This window comes from Lycorma delicatula, chromosome 1, assembly GCF_047948215.1.
Source record: "Lycorma delicatula isolate Av1 chromosome 1, ASM4794821v1, whole genome shotgun sequence".
In the NCBI taxonomy this organism is placed as follows: domain Eukaryota; kingdom Metazoa; phylum Arthropoda; class Insecta; order Hemiptera; family Fulgoridae; genus Lycorma; species Lycorma delicatula.
In genome coordinates this window covers 153,389,509-153,408,784 of record NC_134455.1, presented here as the reverse complement: position 1 = coordinate 153,408,784, position 19,276 = coordinate 153,389,509, and the positions used below count along the sequence as shown (strand labels likewise).

The window sequence follows — 19,276 nt, the reverse complement described above, 5'->3', positions numbered from 1 at the left end:
ATGTGACCGGTAGTATGACCATTTTTCTCAATTCATTAAGATTCATGTTGCCATCATTAAAAGGTGCTCCACGTAAATGAATGTACTCTTTGGAACGCAACTTTGTTTGATTTAATCGAATGTAGAGGAGTCGTTCGGTTTCGATTTTTGCATACATATCGACAATGTATTGATGGAACAGTTGTCGACATTTCAATATATGATTTTCAGCGTTTTCATTACTACTCAATCGATTTGAGTAGTAATTCATGGCACTGACTTTCTTATTCGTTTCTTCATCTGTTTGTGGATTTCTTAATTTGATGTTGAAATAATATCCATTTTCTTCTTATCAAAATAAAATCGGATATTGCAATCCGTCGTTTGAGCGATGAGTTTATGAGACTCGCTGAACATCACCATTTCTGCGATGAAGAATTATATTACGCGGGCTAAATTCTTCGCCAACTATAACGATCGCCACTTCATCAATTGTTTGTGCATTGTACTGTATTTCGTGTTGGCCGTTAGGTGTTTTGTCTGCTGTAACTACAACTTTGTAGTTATCAGCTGGCATATGTTCAAGAGCAGCTCTAAACAATCGAATTAATTCGTTGTGTTGATCGAATGAAGTTCGTAATGCAACGACAGTTTCTCGTTTAGTGCCCGTATTGAATCGACAACGTTGATCGATTTGTTCATCTGTGTTTCCCGAGAAATGACTCTGAAGAAATTTGTAATGTGCGTTCGGCAGTGGTGGTAGTGATCCAGCACTATGGTAAATTTGCCCTTGCACTTTGAATGTTGTCATGTAATTCTCGCGCACGATATTTGTTGCACCGAATGATATCATTTGGAAACATGAACTGCACTTGCATATGTTTGCCAAGAAATGTTTCGATTGGCTTTTGTCACCTGATACCAACGTTGATAACGGTTCGGGTGGTGAATGTAATTCTGGCAATTTCACTTTTCCACACGCGCAGCACATTCATTCTTAAATTGTGTTACATTCTTAAATTTGAGGGCACTGAAATATACGCATAATTTATCCATTTTTCTAATAACCACACTTGGATGAAGATTGTAATCATAATTAGCATCGTAATGGAATGCACCAAGATTTAAATCGGCGTGCAGTTTTCGTCTGGATCGAGTAGTGCGTACTCGAACGGTTTCCAGTCTTACTTTCCGTTGCTCCTCTATTTCAGACAAACTGGCTTGAGCAGTGCGTATTCGAACGGTTTCTAGTCTTGCTTGTCGTTGCTTGTCTGTTTCAGACGAACGGGCTTGGGTATTGCGTACTCGAACGATTTCCAGTCTTGCTTCCCGTTGCTCGTCTGTTTGTGAAGTTCATAGTGCTTTTTTTGTGCTTTAGTTATAGATCGACCAATCACTTGTCGTTTGGGTGGCATAATTAATTTCACAGCGAAAGTAATGCTGTGTGACGAATACAACCGTATGAAATTTGTTTTTTATTTTTTACACTTTATTCACTAAATATGTAGTATCTTTGATCTTGTAATTCATATATATATATATATAACATTATTACATTAATTAATTATACATTCGTAAATAAACTCAAATTTAAAAAAAATTAAATTTTGTAATATGTATCTTGTCCGCATGTGTAATCTTTTATCTTGTGTGTGTATATATATATAAAGAAGAAAGAATGTTTGTATATTTGCTTGTTTCGTAAATATCCAGATCGGACCAAAAATGCAATTTTTCAAAATATCTCGACCCCTATGCCATCCAGCGGTTCCATTTTTTGCAAAAGTATTTCTTTTCACGTAACTAATATATATTCTGAATATGAGCCAAATCGGCCCATAAATACAATTTTTCTAAATATCTCAATCCTAGCGCCACCTAGCGGATTCAAACTAATTCAGAAACCTTCGTGGGTGTACCCACAACTCACCAAAGTTTCATCACAATCGGATGAATGGCATAGGAACACATACGGAAACAAACATATATATATATATATATATATATATATATATGTGTGTGTGTGTGTGTGTGTGTGTGTGTGTGTGTGTGTGTGTGTGTGTGATAACATTAAATAAATATTTTAAAAAATAATTTTGTTATAAAATAATTAGAAAAAGAAATTTTCTTGTTATAGAATTATTTATTATTTATCGTAATTTTTTTTTACAATCACAGGTTAATAAATCAATATATTTAAATATTAAAAAAAAAACAAAAAAAAAAAAACACCGAAATGAAGTCTGATTCGAACGATGTACCCTCCCTTTGTAAGACCCAAATATTTCATTAATTATAATTTTATTTGGTTATAAATCTGGAACGAATGAAAATAAGTACCACTTATGATAATCCTTGAAAAGCTTTCAGTGAGGGTGTATTATTGCAGAAGCAAGAGTCCAAAATCCAAATTTTTTTTTGATTTTGGGCTTTGTTTTGGACACTTCAGTCGAATTGCGATCAAATGGAAAGGTGCATAATTAGATATTACAACAGTTCTACATCCAAAATTTCAACATCCTATTGCTTAGCGTTTTTTTTAGTTATGCGAGATATGTACGTACTTACAGACGTCACACCGAAACTAGTCAAAATGGATTCAGGAATGGTCAAAATGGATATTTCCGTTGATATCTGAAAACCGAAATTTTTCGCGATCACAATAGCTCCTTTACTTCGTACAAGGAAGTAAAAATGAATGTTTGTCCGGTATGCGTTCCTATACCATTCAATCAATTGCGATGAAACTTTGATGAGTTGTGCGCACGCCCGCGAAGTTTTCTGAATTAGTTTCGACCCGCTTCGTGGCGCTGGGGTCGAGATATTTCGAAAAATTGTATTTATGGTCCGATTTGGCTGACATTTAGAGTATATATTAGTTACATGAAAAGATATTTTTGCGAAAAATGGACCTGCAGGGGGCGCTGGGGTTGAGATATTTAGAGAAATTTAATCAAATAAAAACTTTTTGAGGAAGTCGATATTGACAGAGACAACGATCGATATAGAACAATGGCAATCGAATAGACGATATTTCTCGATATATACTACATTAAATTTAGTTAAAGAAGTTTTAGGTTATTTATTTATACGTTTTTTTATGAGTTTAATGAATTCAGAGGGTCCCAGGGTGCAGAGCCTCCTGGTTAGACGGGAAGGGCAAGTGAAGCGAGCCTTGACTTGCTAAACAATCCCGATCGCGACGGGAAACCCAAGTAACCATATGCGCGGGCGAAGCCGCGACTGGTCTTTTAGTATGCAATAAAGTTCCCAAAAAATACAAATACTATTATGCTTGTTTTCTTTTAATAATTGTATTTAAAAACCTGTGTGTACATAAATTTCATTTACATCGTTTGACATTGTTGAAGAGTTAGATATTTATTCATGAAAACCACATTTAAAAAAAAAAACTGAATAACATGGCCACCCACATTCTGTATACATTTCAATTTCTTGCCATTTTTGTATAGAATTTTCTGCAATTGAATTAAATTCTATTTTAAACTACAAACATATTAATTTTCATAACTGATAATTGATAAATTATCTTTTAAATATATTTTTATTATGTATTAAAAATGCATATTTTCAAGTTTATAATGTGATATAGTTATTTAACATTAGTAATTTTTATAATTATTTTATAACTAATGGTGACTAACATGCAATTTATACTTTTTAAATAATGTATCAAGTACATATTATGTAGACCAGTGTTTCTCATACTTCGATATGTTCTTAATATAATAAAATTTAAAAGAAATTATACTACAGCTTGTTTTAATAGTAAATGTTCTTATGTAAATGAAAGTACTGAAGATGAAACATTTTTTTTAATTCCCATCACTTCATTAAAAAAAATAAAAGTATTAGTTTACAAGAGATTATAGCTGATAATAAGACACAAAAAACACGAACAGTAGGAAAGTGTTGCAAATGTAGCAACAAAGATTTGTTACATAAAACAAAAATCAATTTAATTGGTAAAATTTTTATTCTACAATTACAACTATTTGAACTAATTGATGGACAAATAAATTACATTGATAGTATGAAGTGAATATGACAAAAAAATTGGCCCAGAAATTCAAAAATGTATATTAGTTTGTTCTAGAAAGGTAATAAATTTTAATAATAAATCCATAACATAACAATCAGTAATTCATAAAATCAATAAAAGAGTAATCTAACAAAATGCAGTGATATCCAAAAAAATTACAATGAAATTGTAAACTGCATGGTAAGAGTCTCACATATATCATTTCTTCCACTTAAAAAACAAAAATTTCTGTAATATAAATAAAACTGATTTTAACAAAATGTTACTGATGTCAAAAAAGGTAAGACACTACATTTCTATTAACAAAATCTTTTATTAGTTTACAATTTTGTTTAAAAAAATACATGTTAAATATAAGTCATTGGCAACAGATGTGCAATAATAGATAATAAACAATGTTTAAGTATTTCATATAATAAGCAAAAAATAGAAAAATTGTTACAAAACTCTTACTGGCCTGATTTCATTGTTAATAAATGAAATCGGGCCCAGTAAGAGTTTTGTAACAAAATTTTCTATTAATTGTAAGAAGGGCATGATTTATCTTTATCAGGTTTCAGTATGGGAATCACCAATGCTTGGGACCAAGAAACTGGAAAAACCTGGTCAGAAAATATTCTATTGTAGATACACAAAAGATGTTGTAATGCAGTACCTGGGAAGTCAGATAACATACTGAGCCTTATATTATCATTTCCAGGGAAAGTGTCATGGGAATTATTCAAGGCACACCTTAGCTCATCAAAAGAAAAAGAAATGTTTAAATCTTTTTGTGAGTCTCCAATAACAAATGGGACACTTTCTATCTGCAAGGTCATAAACTCAGGACAGTATGATGATGTAAGGGAAACTGATGAAAGAATTTCCAAATGTATTCACTACATCAGTTGGCGAGGTGATGAGAATGCCATTGTTTTCTTGTCTAATTGGTAGCGGAGATTGTCCTGATCCACACATGACTCGAACTTTTCTACACACAACTGATGATGGAGTTGTCTGAGAAGTATTATCAACATGATTTAACCACAATTTCCATTTAGCACATGGAAAGACCTGATGGCATACAGCTCTTGCATTTTGGAAGATGGCAGAGTAATTCCGTAGTAGGGCTTAGATTGAAATTACACAAAGTCTGTCGCAGGCCTCAGGGATCGCGAAGATCCCTGAGTGCACTCCTGTAGTCTTGGCTTTTATTTTGGGGCCAATTGCGAGTTTCCTGCAGACACAGTGTCAAAGGATTTTCATCCTTTAGTTGGAGGATTTTGACATCCTTATGGTGAGAACGGAGATCACAAACATTCCAATGAATAATATTTGTAATTATAATAAATATTTGTTTTTTTGTTATTGTCATTCACCACCACATTCTCGTAGAGATTTTCAGATGGTGAGAGGGGATTTGGAAACTTGGGAGGATGGAAATCCCATTCCAGGTGATGATATTTTAATAGATCTCTTTAAGGGATGTTGGTAGTTTTTTTGCATAACTGGTGGAATTCTATGGGCTGGTGTAAAGATAGAAGTGGTTTTTGGTAAACCAGTGCTGGTCTTTCTAGCAGAAGTAACCTTCTTGCAGGTACTCAATGCTGCAATAGTAGATGTGAGGGAATCTACTTGGTCTGACAAAGCCTGTAGCATTATGGTCAATTTTTTGTATGATGCGCATTTGTTCTCTTTTTTGTATATTATGAGAGAGAGAGTCTGGAGAAAAATAACACCGGGTTTTACAGGATTTCTCATGCTGAGTGACTTTCTGTATTCCCGACAAGTCAGGGAAATGACACTTTCTGCTCAGTACAGTTAATATAGCCTCTACTTTCTTATAACGGGGGCATTCTTGAGACCTTGCTCTATATGGATCTTTACAAAATGAATTTTTCTATTTCATTGCATGTGCTACCATGTTCTATTTGGCCACAATGTGTACATGTTCACTTGTGACCAAAACCCTGACACTGAAAGCAGCAACTGGGGTTTGATATATATGGTTGCTCATGGACAGCAAGGTAACCAACTTTTATTGGGTCAGGAATGGTTAGTCTAAAAAAGTTAGAACAAGCAAGAATGTTGGCACATTCACACCATTTTTTTATCTCATAATCCTCTGCTCAGACATGACTGACTGTGATGACAACTCTTCTGTAATTTTGGATGACTCAGTTCAGCCAAGTCACGGAAAAAGATCACTTCCTTGGTAGAAATTTGGTGTTTTATGAGGCTCCATGAACACTCTGTCTATCCCTGAGTATTTAAGGGCTTGGAGTTTCAATATTGTTCTTCACTACTGACTTCAATCAGCAGGGCGCCACTTCTATATTTTTTTAACAAATTTCTGAGATTTACAAGCTGTTAACGATGCACTTATTTATCAGGAAGGAAGACACCTTAGCAAAGGAATTAACTTGTTTATTGTATCACACTACAAGAAACCTTATACAAGAAAATTTAACACTTTCCATAACATTTCTCATTACCTTATGACTGGATAAATTTTCATCTGACAAGGTCGGTTGACATCTCTTCTAACCTTTGGGTGTTTTGGTTTTTTCAAGTGGACTAACAATTACCAAAGAATTTTTATATGGAATTGAAATTTTGTTCCAATGAGTACTGGCAATTTAATGGACCATTTCAGCAGACCACATGCCTATTGGAGCTAGGGCTGCATACAACCAGGTTCACCCGGGTGCCTAGAGGATATCATTTGAAATTCACTATAGAACCATCTACCCATTGGCATGATAGTTTCTAAAACATAACCCAAATGGCTGCATTTCATGAAGACACCAAATGAAGACACCTTATTTCATAAGGTGTCAGCCATTTCATAATATGATTATGGTGTCACCATTTAAGGTGTCGGAGACTTTATTTACAAAAGTTAGTGTTGTATTAGGAGGGTTACTTGAACTATACAAGACAATCTAACAGATATTTCATTTTCTTTTTCACAAATTATGTAACTTATAAAAAAACTTAAAATAATTTTTTTTTGTAGAGTAAGAAATTCATCATGAAAGATAATAATGAAAAGTTCATGATAAACAAAATTCCAGCTATTTCATTTTCTTGTAAAAACAGAGACTTGCACTGTTTTAGTCTTTTTGTAAAAACTGTTTCTTATTATTAGAAAATACCTAAAACAAATTAGTGTTAATTATTCCAACAATCTGAAAATTTTCTTTTATGTTTTCTGTAGATTAACAATGAAGTACTCTTTTGGTGTTGCAATAGTTTTAATAATTTTTTTTAGATCTTAAAACTAATATTGTTCATTAATAATATTATAAAAAAAAGAAATCCAATTGGATTGGCAAGAAATGTTTGACTTTTCAATCTTAAAGAAAGTTGTATTGAGTATGAGATTAAAATTATGTTACAATTAATGAACTCAATGTCTTGATGTTGGATTGATGTAATCTTATTTAAATAATAATATCTTCATCTAATATTAAAAGTAATTTAATGTTTAATTTAGATTAAAAAAGAATGTTATCATTTGTTATTTATGTTATTGTAACTTCATCTGTTCTGTATTAAATCAAAGTATCAATTGCCAAGTAAAATTGTCAGATAATTGCTGAATATATGAAATGACTATTTGTAAAATATTAATAATTAGCAGTGTAAAAGAATATAAAAATAATTTTAAAATGTTATGAATTATTTCCTTAGTGTTCTGCATTATTTGAAAAAGAACTTTTGTATTAGAATTCTTAAATTGAGATAATGCTACGAAATTTATTATGAAAAATATTTCACTTCATTTATTCAGTTATCAAAGTATAGATAATAAATTTTTTCAATCAGTAATTGCAAATATAATAAATAAATTTAATAAAATTCAGTTATTAATTATGCAGCGGAATTTAAATTTGAACAGTAATTGAAAATTGGAAATAGTAAATTCAATGTAATATAAGGCTATTTTAAAATCAAAAAAATATTTTCAGCTGCATCAATTAAATTATAAAAGCTAAAACAATTAAATTATATACCATTCACCTGGATCTTTCTTGAAGGATTGTATTTCCCTAAGATTAGCTTTTGCTTCTATTGTTTTATTAACATATTCACTGTAAATTTTTTCTAACTTGTAGTTCATGTGCAGCTCTACTCGTAACTTTTACTATTAGGTTATATGGTGTGTAAGATTATGTAACCTATTCTTATTAGTCACCTGTACTTAATGGCTGTTCTGAGTCCTATAACACATTACATTTCTTGCTCCTATTTGCTTATTTCCAGCAAAAGTCTAGAAAAATACTATGCATATGATAGCAAAGCAAGGTGTCACATCAATAGCACTGAAAATGAAATGTTAAAGTAAACAAATACTTTCAGCAATATGCACAAGGCATATCCAGAAAGTAAGCATCTTATTGTTATTAAAAAATACACTTAACTTTCAACAGAATAATTTTATTATTACATGGAAGAGCGTACCTTAAAATACTTTTTATACAATTTTACTCATTATTAAGGCACTTTTCATATTTTGTAATTAGTTTTTCATTCCTTCCTCAAAGAATAGTGCCTCCAGTAAAGAAAACCACTGTTGTACAGGATTTTTCATGTCTGCATCATCATTGTAACACTGACCAGTGAGGGATCACTTGAAATGGTGAAACACTGAGATGGCTTGAGTTGCTTGTTGCTAAGTCAGCACTCTAACGTAGGCACTTCAGTTGCTTCCAGTCAGTCAATCATTCAATCAGACTAATAGTCTCACATCTGACAAGAAGTCAACCAATAAAACCCCTTTTTATTTCAGAAGATGATGTACATGATTTTCATGTTTAAATGGTGGTTTTGAATTTCAATTTTTTCTAAGATGTGTCGCTATTCCTTAGACTGTTTGGATTCTGCAGTAATGTGAGAGACCTGAGTCTCGTCCCCAGTGACTATTTGCCTCAAAAAATTATTTCTTCTATTTCCATATCAGGTCAGAAGTGTTTGAGCAGAATCTAATTGCTCAGTTTTGTGAATTTCTGTCAAAATTTTCGGCACTCAACAAGAGGAGAGTTAGCTTAGGTTTTGTGTTATGAAGCTCGGTAGTAGCTGACGGTTGATGAAAAGTTCCTAGAACTAGTATTCCCCAAAGTGAAAGGCATACCTGGTGAATTTAATAGTCTGATTGATAGACACTATTTTCGAACAATCGTACGAGTCCGCGCGATTTTCTAACGTCTTTTTCGGGAGTTATAGTGTTTCTTATATTATGTACGGGCGACCACGTGGAGTGGAAGTGTAGAGAGGTTAATAAGGTCCGCCAACTTTTAGCGGAATCTAGACTGTGTGACCAGCTGATCGGCTTCCTGCCTTAGTACAGTTGAAGTTAGAATTGGCGGTAAGTTTTCCCACCTGAAGGATTTAGAAAATATTTTGGTATATTTCTTGGTGAATACCTACCTAGTTGTATTTTTCTAAGTGCTACGGGCTATATAGTAGGCTATATAAGTGCTACTGTACAAGTGGATTTTTTCCTTGATTGACTACTGACATGGAGGAATCATCGAAAAACATGATTGAGACTACTCCGGAGTCGTCGACTTCGCGTACGGCAGTCATGGAGGTATCCCTTGTGCAGATTACTACTGGAGCGCATTTGGCAGAAGTACTACCTGAGGGGCTTCCTGCTAGACCAAATACGGGCAGTAGGAGGGGAGCCAAAAGATTGAAGGCGAGGTAGTCCTCCACGGAAGAGGAGGAGATGGAGGGAGGGCTTGGTCAGTAAATTGGAGCGCTTAGCCAAAGCACTCCGCAGAAATATAGACAAAAATGTCAAAAAAAGATAAAAGAACTGGAGGTAGACATTAGCCGCGGTTAAGGAGCTACGAAGAGTAGTTAACAGCGCTCCTGACTGTATGTCCAAGAGACAGACTGCGGAGGCGACCACTCAGACGTGAGTCCTTACTGGCTGCCCAGTCATGGATGCCCTGGATAACGGGGTACCCACGGCGCAAATGGCCGAATTTATTAAGAAAGATTGGCCTTGGAGTGCATTTCTTAACTAAAATGTGTGCTCCTTATAGAAGAGTGGGCGTACTGGCCACTGTCGCCATATTGGGTATGCCTGCTGTAAAGGTAGGCAGGGCTTTGGATACACTTGCATCCAGACATCCGCAGGTGGCCTGGATACGGCTGCGGCACGAGTTATCGGACAAACTGGAGGAGATGAGGCGCCAGTTTCAAACATGTTTCATGTTGCCTGCGTTGATTCTGATGATGGATCTTGCCGGGGTTCTCGTAAACGTCTTTAACAGAGTCAGAGCAAATACAGCTGCCTGGGGCAAATAAAAACGGAGATCTACGAGCAGCATACTGCGATCTTCTTACAAAAGATACTAGAATGTGAGGGCAGAGAATCTGGGCGCTGTCTACATATAATCGCGCTGGATGCCAGATTTCCTTCGGCTTGGAGTTGTGATTCGCCTTCTGATGTCTCCCACAAGACGGATACTTATAACGATTAAATTTACGGTGACTTATGTCGATTTACTCAGATCCCTTAAAACACAGATTGTAGTACACCGACGTCGGAGATTCTCTCCATACGTAAGTCTGGATATAACACGGAAATAAGGGTGCAGGAGAAAAAGGAAAACTCAGCCGAATTAAAGCAGTTATTCATAAATGCTATTAAGGCGGATAAGGTCACACTAAGTCCAAGATGGCCGTTCTCCGGGTGGGAGACATGGAGAGCGGCATACAGCCGGCTGAAGTCCAACAAGGGCTATCTGAGGCCTGTGGTTAGGAAATGCTCGAAGATCTCAAAATGACCGTCAGACCTAGATTCGGAGAAACTACAGTCGCTACTTGTCGACTTCCCGCGCCGATCGTCTCATCCTTGGTGCGGAGAGGTAGGGTCAAGATAGGGCTCCTGTCATGCAGAATAGATGTTAAGATCTACCTACGAGGTGTTATCGCTGCTTGGAGTTCGGCCATACAGCCAGAAACTGCAAAGGTGCTGATAGGTTGGCTGCGTGCTTCAACTGCGGTGGTGAGGGGCACCGCGCTGCAGAGTGCAGGAATACTGCAAAATTCCTCAGGCGCGGCGTAGAGGGACACGTACCGGAGCAGCAGTATGCCATGGAGAGGCTAATACGGATAGATGTAGCAGAAGCCAGGGGAGGACTGGACTCACTTCAACCCGTCGATGAGGATACTGTACTTCTGGTGAACCAGAACCATGTAGTGCTGGCACAGGACCTTCCTGGTCAGTTATGTAGCGGAGGGGGGCGTGAATGTCGCGGTCATCTCCGAACCGTGCGCTTCTCGACCGCGTCCTGGTTGGCTGATGGCTGAGGACGGGACTGCGGCGATCTGGTGCTGTACGGCACTCCCTGCCTGGTATGTACGGCTGGGACGGGGCTTAAGGGCGAGAGCGGGAGGGGTGACCAACTACTCCGCCTGCCTTTCATCCAACATTTGCATTTAACATTAGCAAAAGATGGAGTGTTTTGGTTGTCTCCCTCATTTGGTTACAGTATTTGACTACGCTGATGGTGTAGCATCGTTAGTGGAGCTGGAAACAAATATGAGGCTATAAGCAAGATAACTGAGTCGTATACAAGGATTAGTGAGTGGATAGCTGGAGTAGGAATAGAGTTGGCTCCTGAAAAGACGGAGATGGTGGTGATTTCAGCTGCCAGGAGGAGGCCAACTTTACATCTGTTCCTTGATAGCAGAGAAATTATGTCCCAGGCGGGGATAAAATATTTGGGAATCTGGGTTGGTAGCAGATTCCCAAATCTGGGAATTAAATCTGGGAAGGTTTAGTACTCACATACTCCTGGCTTGTGAGAAGGCAGAGAAAACGAGGAGGCTACTCCCAAATACAAGAGGGCCCACCCAAGAAAGGAGGAAACTGCTTACTGATGTGGTCTATTCAGCCCTGCAATATGATGCTGAGTTGTGGGCAGGCATTGTTAGATTTGCCAAGTACAGGGGTAAATTGGGATCCATCCACAGGAGGTGTTGCATCAGAGTAGCAGCCGCCTGGATGGTGTCCAGTTAAGGTGATTGCTGAACTCCCACTTGAACACTTGATAATGCGGCGTCTTATTTGTATGGATTCAGGCTCGACCTGTCTGAAAATTGCCCAGAGTGCGAGGTAGAACAGACCCCCAACATGTATTTTTTCTGTGCCTGCGATTCACCATATAGCATAGAGAGTTGCTCGGCAACCTGAGATGTGAGCACATGTTTCACCCTGAGGATACCCTACAGATCCTATTACAAGGTGAGGCACAGTGGAAGACTGTGGGAAGATTTGTCAGGATGGTCATGAGGAAGCTGCATTTATATGAGGAGTCCCACAGAGGAGAATGGTGCCGGAGTGTGCAGGGGCAGACAAGTTCTCGGCTGAGTGCCTAGGAGGTCCGCTGTGTGGGGTTCGCCTGGGTGCGATGAGGCCAGGGACACTGCTCGTGCGTCTGATGGTGGCCATTGCTAAATGGTGTGATTGCTTGGAGTGCTAGTGTGACTTTTTGAGATTTCTGACTTCACTGCTGTATGGAAGTTAATCAAGTCAGTGTGTGTATTTGATGTCTTGATTCCACTGGTGTTGTTTGTGTTGTGTGTGACATTCTGTTGGTTTTTTATGTCTTTGTGAGCGATTTCTTCTTCCTTATGAAATGCTTTTATTAATGGTACCAGAAAGGGGGGAAGCCAGGGTGGAGGTTTAGTCAGTAGTGTGGAGGCATACATACGCCCTTGGTTATAACTGGTGGAACTTGTTAGCGAGTTCGACACTGCTTAGGTGCCTTTAAATGAGGTTCCTCCACCTCTTTAAAATAAAAGAAGAAAAAAGTTTTGTGTTATGATTTCATGCAAACTGTTTGTGAAATTTCATAGTTTTATGAAATCATTCATAGTTTCTTACATAAACTTCACTAATTTGCTGATGAATATCAGAAAGTTTGATATATCTCATGTTTAAAAATAAATTTCACAATCGCAAGATTCTTGATTGACATGAACATTTTAAATGATGTTCAGTCAACTGTAAAGAAAAATTATTGTATTTGGTATCTATCGAAAGCCAACAAATGAGAGAATGTGACTTGGATGCTCAGAGCTGTGATCACAACGGTGCATCAGTGGTAGAAGGAAATAGTGCTTACTTTCCAGTTATGCTTGGATATATTTATCATTTTAATATATTTTATTTAATGCTAAATCTTTTTTTAAATTTTAATTTTTTATGTATACAATCGCATTTTATTATATAGTTGGAGAAGTAATTGATTAACATTTTCATTTGTTTTTAGGTGTAAAGAGTTAGACTTATTGAATAGGTGCCAAATGATTGCACCAAGAGAAGCAACAGAGGATGAAATATTAAGATTGCATTCCCAAGAACACCTTGAACGATTAAAAGCTACTGACAGTTGCACAGATGTTAATCATCTTGAAGCAGTTTCATCACATTACGACGCTATATATATCCATCCAGTAAGTAGACTATTAATTGTCTCATTTGTCTGTGTTCTGATTCTTTGAATCTGAATCGTATCACAGAGACTGCTTCAGTTGTTTATATGGTATCTTGTATTATTTACTTTATCTTTATCATTCCAACTTTGATTGTAACAAAAGTTTTCTATCATTTTTTTCTGTTGTGTGATTTAATGATTTAAAATTTTAAACAGATTTCACAGTGAAATTTATTTTATCTTTTCCTATGAATTATTATTATTTTTGTAGACTTGGAATTTTTTTTAAATTAGCAGTACCCTTTCAATCCAAAAGGATTTTGAAAAAGTCTTCTTCAAGTCTGCACTTATTAGGAAACACTGCACTTATGAGGATAACCAGTTGTTTATCTTTGTTTCTTATTTTTATTAAAAATGTAGTGATTGAAACCTGTTTGTTGAACTTGTATTAATAGTTTTTTTTTTTTTTTTCAGTCTACTTATAGATTATCATTACTAAGTGTAGGTAGCACAATAGAATTGGTAAGCAGTGTTGTCAAAGGTCATGTGCAGAATGGAATGGCTATAATAAGGTTAGTAAAATTATGTAGTAAATCATTTAGTTAAATATGTGTTATGTGTTGGTACACATAATAGTAAAGGTGTATGTACAGGTGATTCCAAACTGATCTCAATATTTTGTGTTCTTGTTATTTAACATCCAACTAAGAATTTATCATTTATTATTTTATATATATATATACCAACAGGCATTATACGAGGTGTTACCCAAAAGTTCTGGGAATTTTACCATAAAAATAAAATAGCTTACCATAACTTATAATTTCCACTGTCTCCTTCAAAGTAAACCCCTTAGGCAATGATACAGTGATCCCAGCGTTTTTCCCATGATTCCATATATCCCTGGAAGTCTGCAGGTGTACGTGTTCGAAGCACGTTCTGCGTTTCTTCCTGAATCTCCTCAATTGTATTAAAATGACAGCCTTTTAATTGAAATTTTGTTTTCGGAAAGAGAAAAAAGTTGCACGGGTCAAGGTCAGGCGAATAGGGTGGGTGGGGGAATCACTACCATCTTTCTGGAAGCCAAGAAATTCCAAACGGCTAGCGATGTGTGCGTGGGCGCATTGTCATATTGCAGAACCCAGCGGTTGTTACCTCACATATCTGAACGTTTGCGCATAATGCTTTCACGTAACCGCTTCAAAACTTCACAATAGAACATCCCATTGACAGTTTGACCAAGAGGAGCAAATTCCTTATGGATAATGCCTTTGATGTCGAAAAAAACAATCATCATGGACTTCACGTTTCTGCGAACTTAGCGTGCTTTTTTTGGCCGCATTGAACTTGGTGACTTCCACTGCGATGACTGCTGCTTAGTTTCAGGGTCATACACGTACACCCACATCTCATCACCGGTTATGATGTTGGAGATGAAGTTAGGGTCATCTCTTGTCGAAGTTTTCAATTCACTACAGACAGCTACGCGATTTTGTTTCTGGTCGCTGTTCAACAGTCTCGGTATGAATTCTGCAGCAATGCGTGTCATGTTCAAATTGTCTGACAAGATGTGTTGCACGGACCCATATGACATTGTACGATTGCACAAACATCATGGATTGTTTATGTACAATCTGCAACAATAGTCTCTCGCACTTTCACGATGTTTTCCGGTGTTGCGCTTGTTGATGGTCTTGCTGAATGCTCATCGTTATCGACTGTTGTTCATCCATCTTTGAATCGTTTGTACCGGAAAAAATTTTACTTTTACTCATAGCATTGTCACCAAATGCTTCCACAAGCATGCAATGGGGTTTTTGCACCAGTTTTTTTAAGCATGAAGCAAAATTTGATGCAGATTCTTTGCTCTTTAAAATCTGCCATTTAGAACTTCACCAAAGCAGTAAAACACAACCTCACAAAAGTCAACAATGCAGCCTCTCACCGTCACAGCTGTTGGAACACTGATTCACAAAGAGTACTGTTAGCCACATCTAGCGGCAGCAGGTCATACCAGCAAAGGTTCGTGCACAAAATTCAAATTCCCTGAATTTTTGGGTAGCACTTCGTGTTATATATATCTTAACAATTATTAATCAATTTAAAACTTTGTAAGATGATAGCGTTAAAAGCGTTAATTTTCTTATTATTTGCTAGGGTGTTATGCCTCTATGATTGCTTGACCAGCTGGCTTTCACCATCAGCTAATTATGCTTTCTCATTGTTGTAATATGGAATAATTTTCATTCATAGTTAGTAATTCATAAGGTGAACATCTTTAATATGTTAATACAATCTTGATAAGTTATAACTATCAAAAATCTAATCTTGTCATAATTACATTCATAATTAACTTAATGCATTATCTATCATCACAAAGTATTATGTATTTTAATTCAAGTCAATAAAATGGTTACAGTTTACTTACAAATCAACAAATTCTTTATTTAATGAAAACAAATAACTGCAGTCCTAGAATATTTCTAGGAAGATTGTTAAACAATATTCTGCAAAATAGATTTGTGAAAAAATCTACACTGAATCAACACTGACCATCCATTGAATCAATTGGTAAAAAGACAGGATCGTGCAAGACAATTATTTAAATTATCTTTTTACTTAATTGGATGGAAAGCCGTAGTGGGTTGTTTGCTTTCAAGTCCTCTCTGATGAAAGTAACACTTCATCAGAATTAATTTAAGATTTGGAAACTAAACATCTGTATCATAAAAGCAAACCCTTGGAATGTTTAGAAAGAGAATTACATACTTTGAGAAATCAACAAGCTTCTATTTATAAATCAAGCTATACTGATAAAAGTACACTTGAATCTTTTCAAGTATAGCATTAAGAGTAAGCTAAGATGTCCAAAACCCCTGCAATCACAGAAAACTTCATATTGCCTTCTGCAATTGATATGGTCAATGTTTTAACAGGCATAGAAGAAGCAAAAAATATTGAAAACATTTCTGCTTTCTAATGATACAGTATCTAGGTGAACTGATGTCATGGCTGCTGATGTTCGCAATTGATAATTCAGCAAGTGAGTTCAAGTGATTTTTTAGTATTCAGTTTGATGAATCAACAGGTGTGGCAATCATTTCTCAGTTCTTATGTTTTGTGAGATACAAATGTGATAGGGAGATTAATCAAAGAAAATGTGTGTTTTGCAAATCAGTACCTGGTCATGCAATTGGACAATCACTTTTTGATGTTTTTTATGAAACTACTAAAAACTGTAACATAAATTGGACAAAGTGTATTGCAGTATGTAGTGATGGTGTAAAGTCGATAACAGCAAAGAACAGTGGATTTCTGAAAAAATTAAAAGATCATCTTTTACCAAGGGCGAAATGGATGCGCTGCTTCCTTCACAGGCATGCTTTTGCCACAAAAAAAATATGCTGGAAAATCTCAAACAAATGCTTTGTAAAGCTGTAAAAATTGTTAATTTTATTAAAACTCGACTATTACAGAATAATCAGTTTGCTAAACTATGCGATGAAATGGGTGAAAAGAAAAAACTCTTCTTTTCTATACAAAATTCACATGGGTATTGCATGGGAAAGTGTTAACCTAGTTATTGGAATTGCAAGACGAATTAATAATATTTTTCCAGAATAAACAAATACAATTCTCAATTTTTTGTACAGAATAATGAGTATATCTTATCGTTGGTTTATTTAGGTAATGTATTTTTGTATTTAAACAACTTAAATGTGAATTTACAAGGATGTGATTAAAACATTTTAGTAATGACAGATAAAACTCATGCTTTCGTCTGTATCTTGATATCTGGATTATTCACCTTCAAAGCAAAGATTTTGATATGTTTCCATTCACGTCTGATTATACAAAGAAAAATTTGGATGAAGACGACACTATTATTCACCACAGTTTGGATAGCATGAAAAAGCATTTGTGTGAGCTAAAAATTCAGATGGCGGAGTATTTCTTGGAAAATAAAAATAATTTATCAAAGAGATGGGTATTGAATTCATTTAGTAAAAACACTGTTGCAGTTGCTGAGTTACCAGTTGAGATTCATAACCAGTTCATGAAAATGTCTGTGATAAAATGTTACAACTACAATTCATAATCTGAAGATTTAGATATGTTTTGGTTTGCTCATCAAAAGTAAATATGGAACTTTTAGTCACAGAAGCATTAAAAATATTAATCCCTTCAGCTACATCTTACACTGTGAAAATGGTTTTTCATCTATTATTGTACAAAAACTAAATACAGGAATCATGTTTTATCACTTGAAAATGATTTGCATTTATCTGCACTTGCTTTTGTGTTTCTTAGATAGATCACGTGTAGAAAAAAATTTAAATGAAAAACAAATGCAACCGTTTCATTAATTTATTCATTACATGTGTACTTATAAATGTAAGTAAAGTGTTTGTAATAAATAATTTGTTTCTTATAAAATGATTTTATTATTGTTTACATGTAAAATTGTAGGCTAATTTTGTATTCCCCACTTTTCATTTCACCGCGACTCCCAGGTTGAGAAACGCTGATCTACTGTATTTACTTTAAATATTTTCAGAGGTATTCTTCACCACCAGAGATTAATTTACCAAAATGTATAGTTTAACTTCCCCAGGTGTATATTTATGTCAATTTTACTTTTATCTTACTTTTGCTGATGAAGGGTATTCTTAAACAATGTTAAGATATAAAAGGTAAATCTTTTACTCTGATTAGTATATAATAATATACTACATAGATCATATTAAGAATGTGTATAGTTTATTATAAAATAAAAAGTTGTCAATTGAAGTCCATTTATTTAACTAATAATGAAAATATTGCAAAGTGAGGTGAGAATATATTCATTTCTTAAATATATATTTATTATAATCGTCAACAGTAATCAAGAAAGTATCAATAAAAATAATGAAATATGCATATATTAATATTACAGAAAATGAATCTGGAAGTTAATTAGCATGTGCAGAAAACCACTTTAATGTGATTTGAGTATTAATTTTAAAAGTAAAGAAATTTTTATTTTCATAAAAACGAGGCGCGATTCAAACCTAAGGACTGATGAATTATAAATAGTGATTGGCAACACTGATTGGTTCGCGCATACACAATAGCTTTAAGTGGTCTGTTGGGCATTTAATTGCCACATTGCCATCAGTTTATTGTTATTTGCCTTTGTGAGACTGTGTGTTAAAATGAGTGTGGTAATAAGAATTCCTGCCAGTGGTGAAGTTCGATCGGTGAATGGATTTCCAAATGCAAAATGACAATGTTGCTGAAATAACTGTCAGTTGTGTAAAACATAAGAACCTACCGCAATGAGTGAAGGAAAAATGAGGCGATGTTGTCATGAGTTTAAGGAAGGGTGTTCAGATTTTAATGACAAACAGAGAAGTGGCAGGCATATTGTCCAGACTGATTAGCTGGACAATATGAAGTCCAAAGACAACACTGTTGAGAATCATGACTGACACTCTAAACTATCATAAACTGTATGCACGATGAGTGGTGAAAATGTTGACAAGTGCTCACAAAATTCGGAGAGTGACATCTGCACGTACTTTTCTTGACTGCTTTAACTATGAGAGAGATGAAGGGAACACAATGACGAGACAACACTTGAAGGGAAAACTGGCTTGCATCTCAATGATTTGTGGAAAGTGAAGAGTTGAAGATCTCAGTGCAAAAGTGGCAACAATCCCAGGCAGCAGAAATCTATGCCATGGGTTTGCAGAAGCTAATTTCATGATATCAAAAGTATTTGGAACAGACTGGTGATTATGTAGAGAAATAA

General features: G+C 35.4%; 1 protein-coding gene across 3 annotated transcripts in view; it reads left to right on the top strand.

Annotated features, from left to right (window-relative positions):
- Window positions 1-19,276, top strand: part of HDAC6 (histone deacetylase 6) — a 173,811-nt gene that overhangs the window by 67,768 nt on the left and 86,767 nt on the right. For all 3 annotated transcript variants that reach the window (XM_075365359.1, XM_075365351.1, XM_075365368.1), the window contains exons 5-6: window positions 13,318-13,501; window positions 13,957-14,054. In XM_075365359.1, the coding sequence (XP_075221474.1) occupies window positions 13,318-13,501; window positions 13,957-14,054 (282 nt within the window). The remainder of the gene's footprint in view (window positions 1-13,317; window positions 13,502-13,956; window positions 14,055-19,276) is intronic.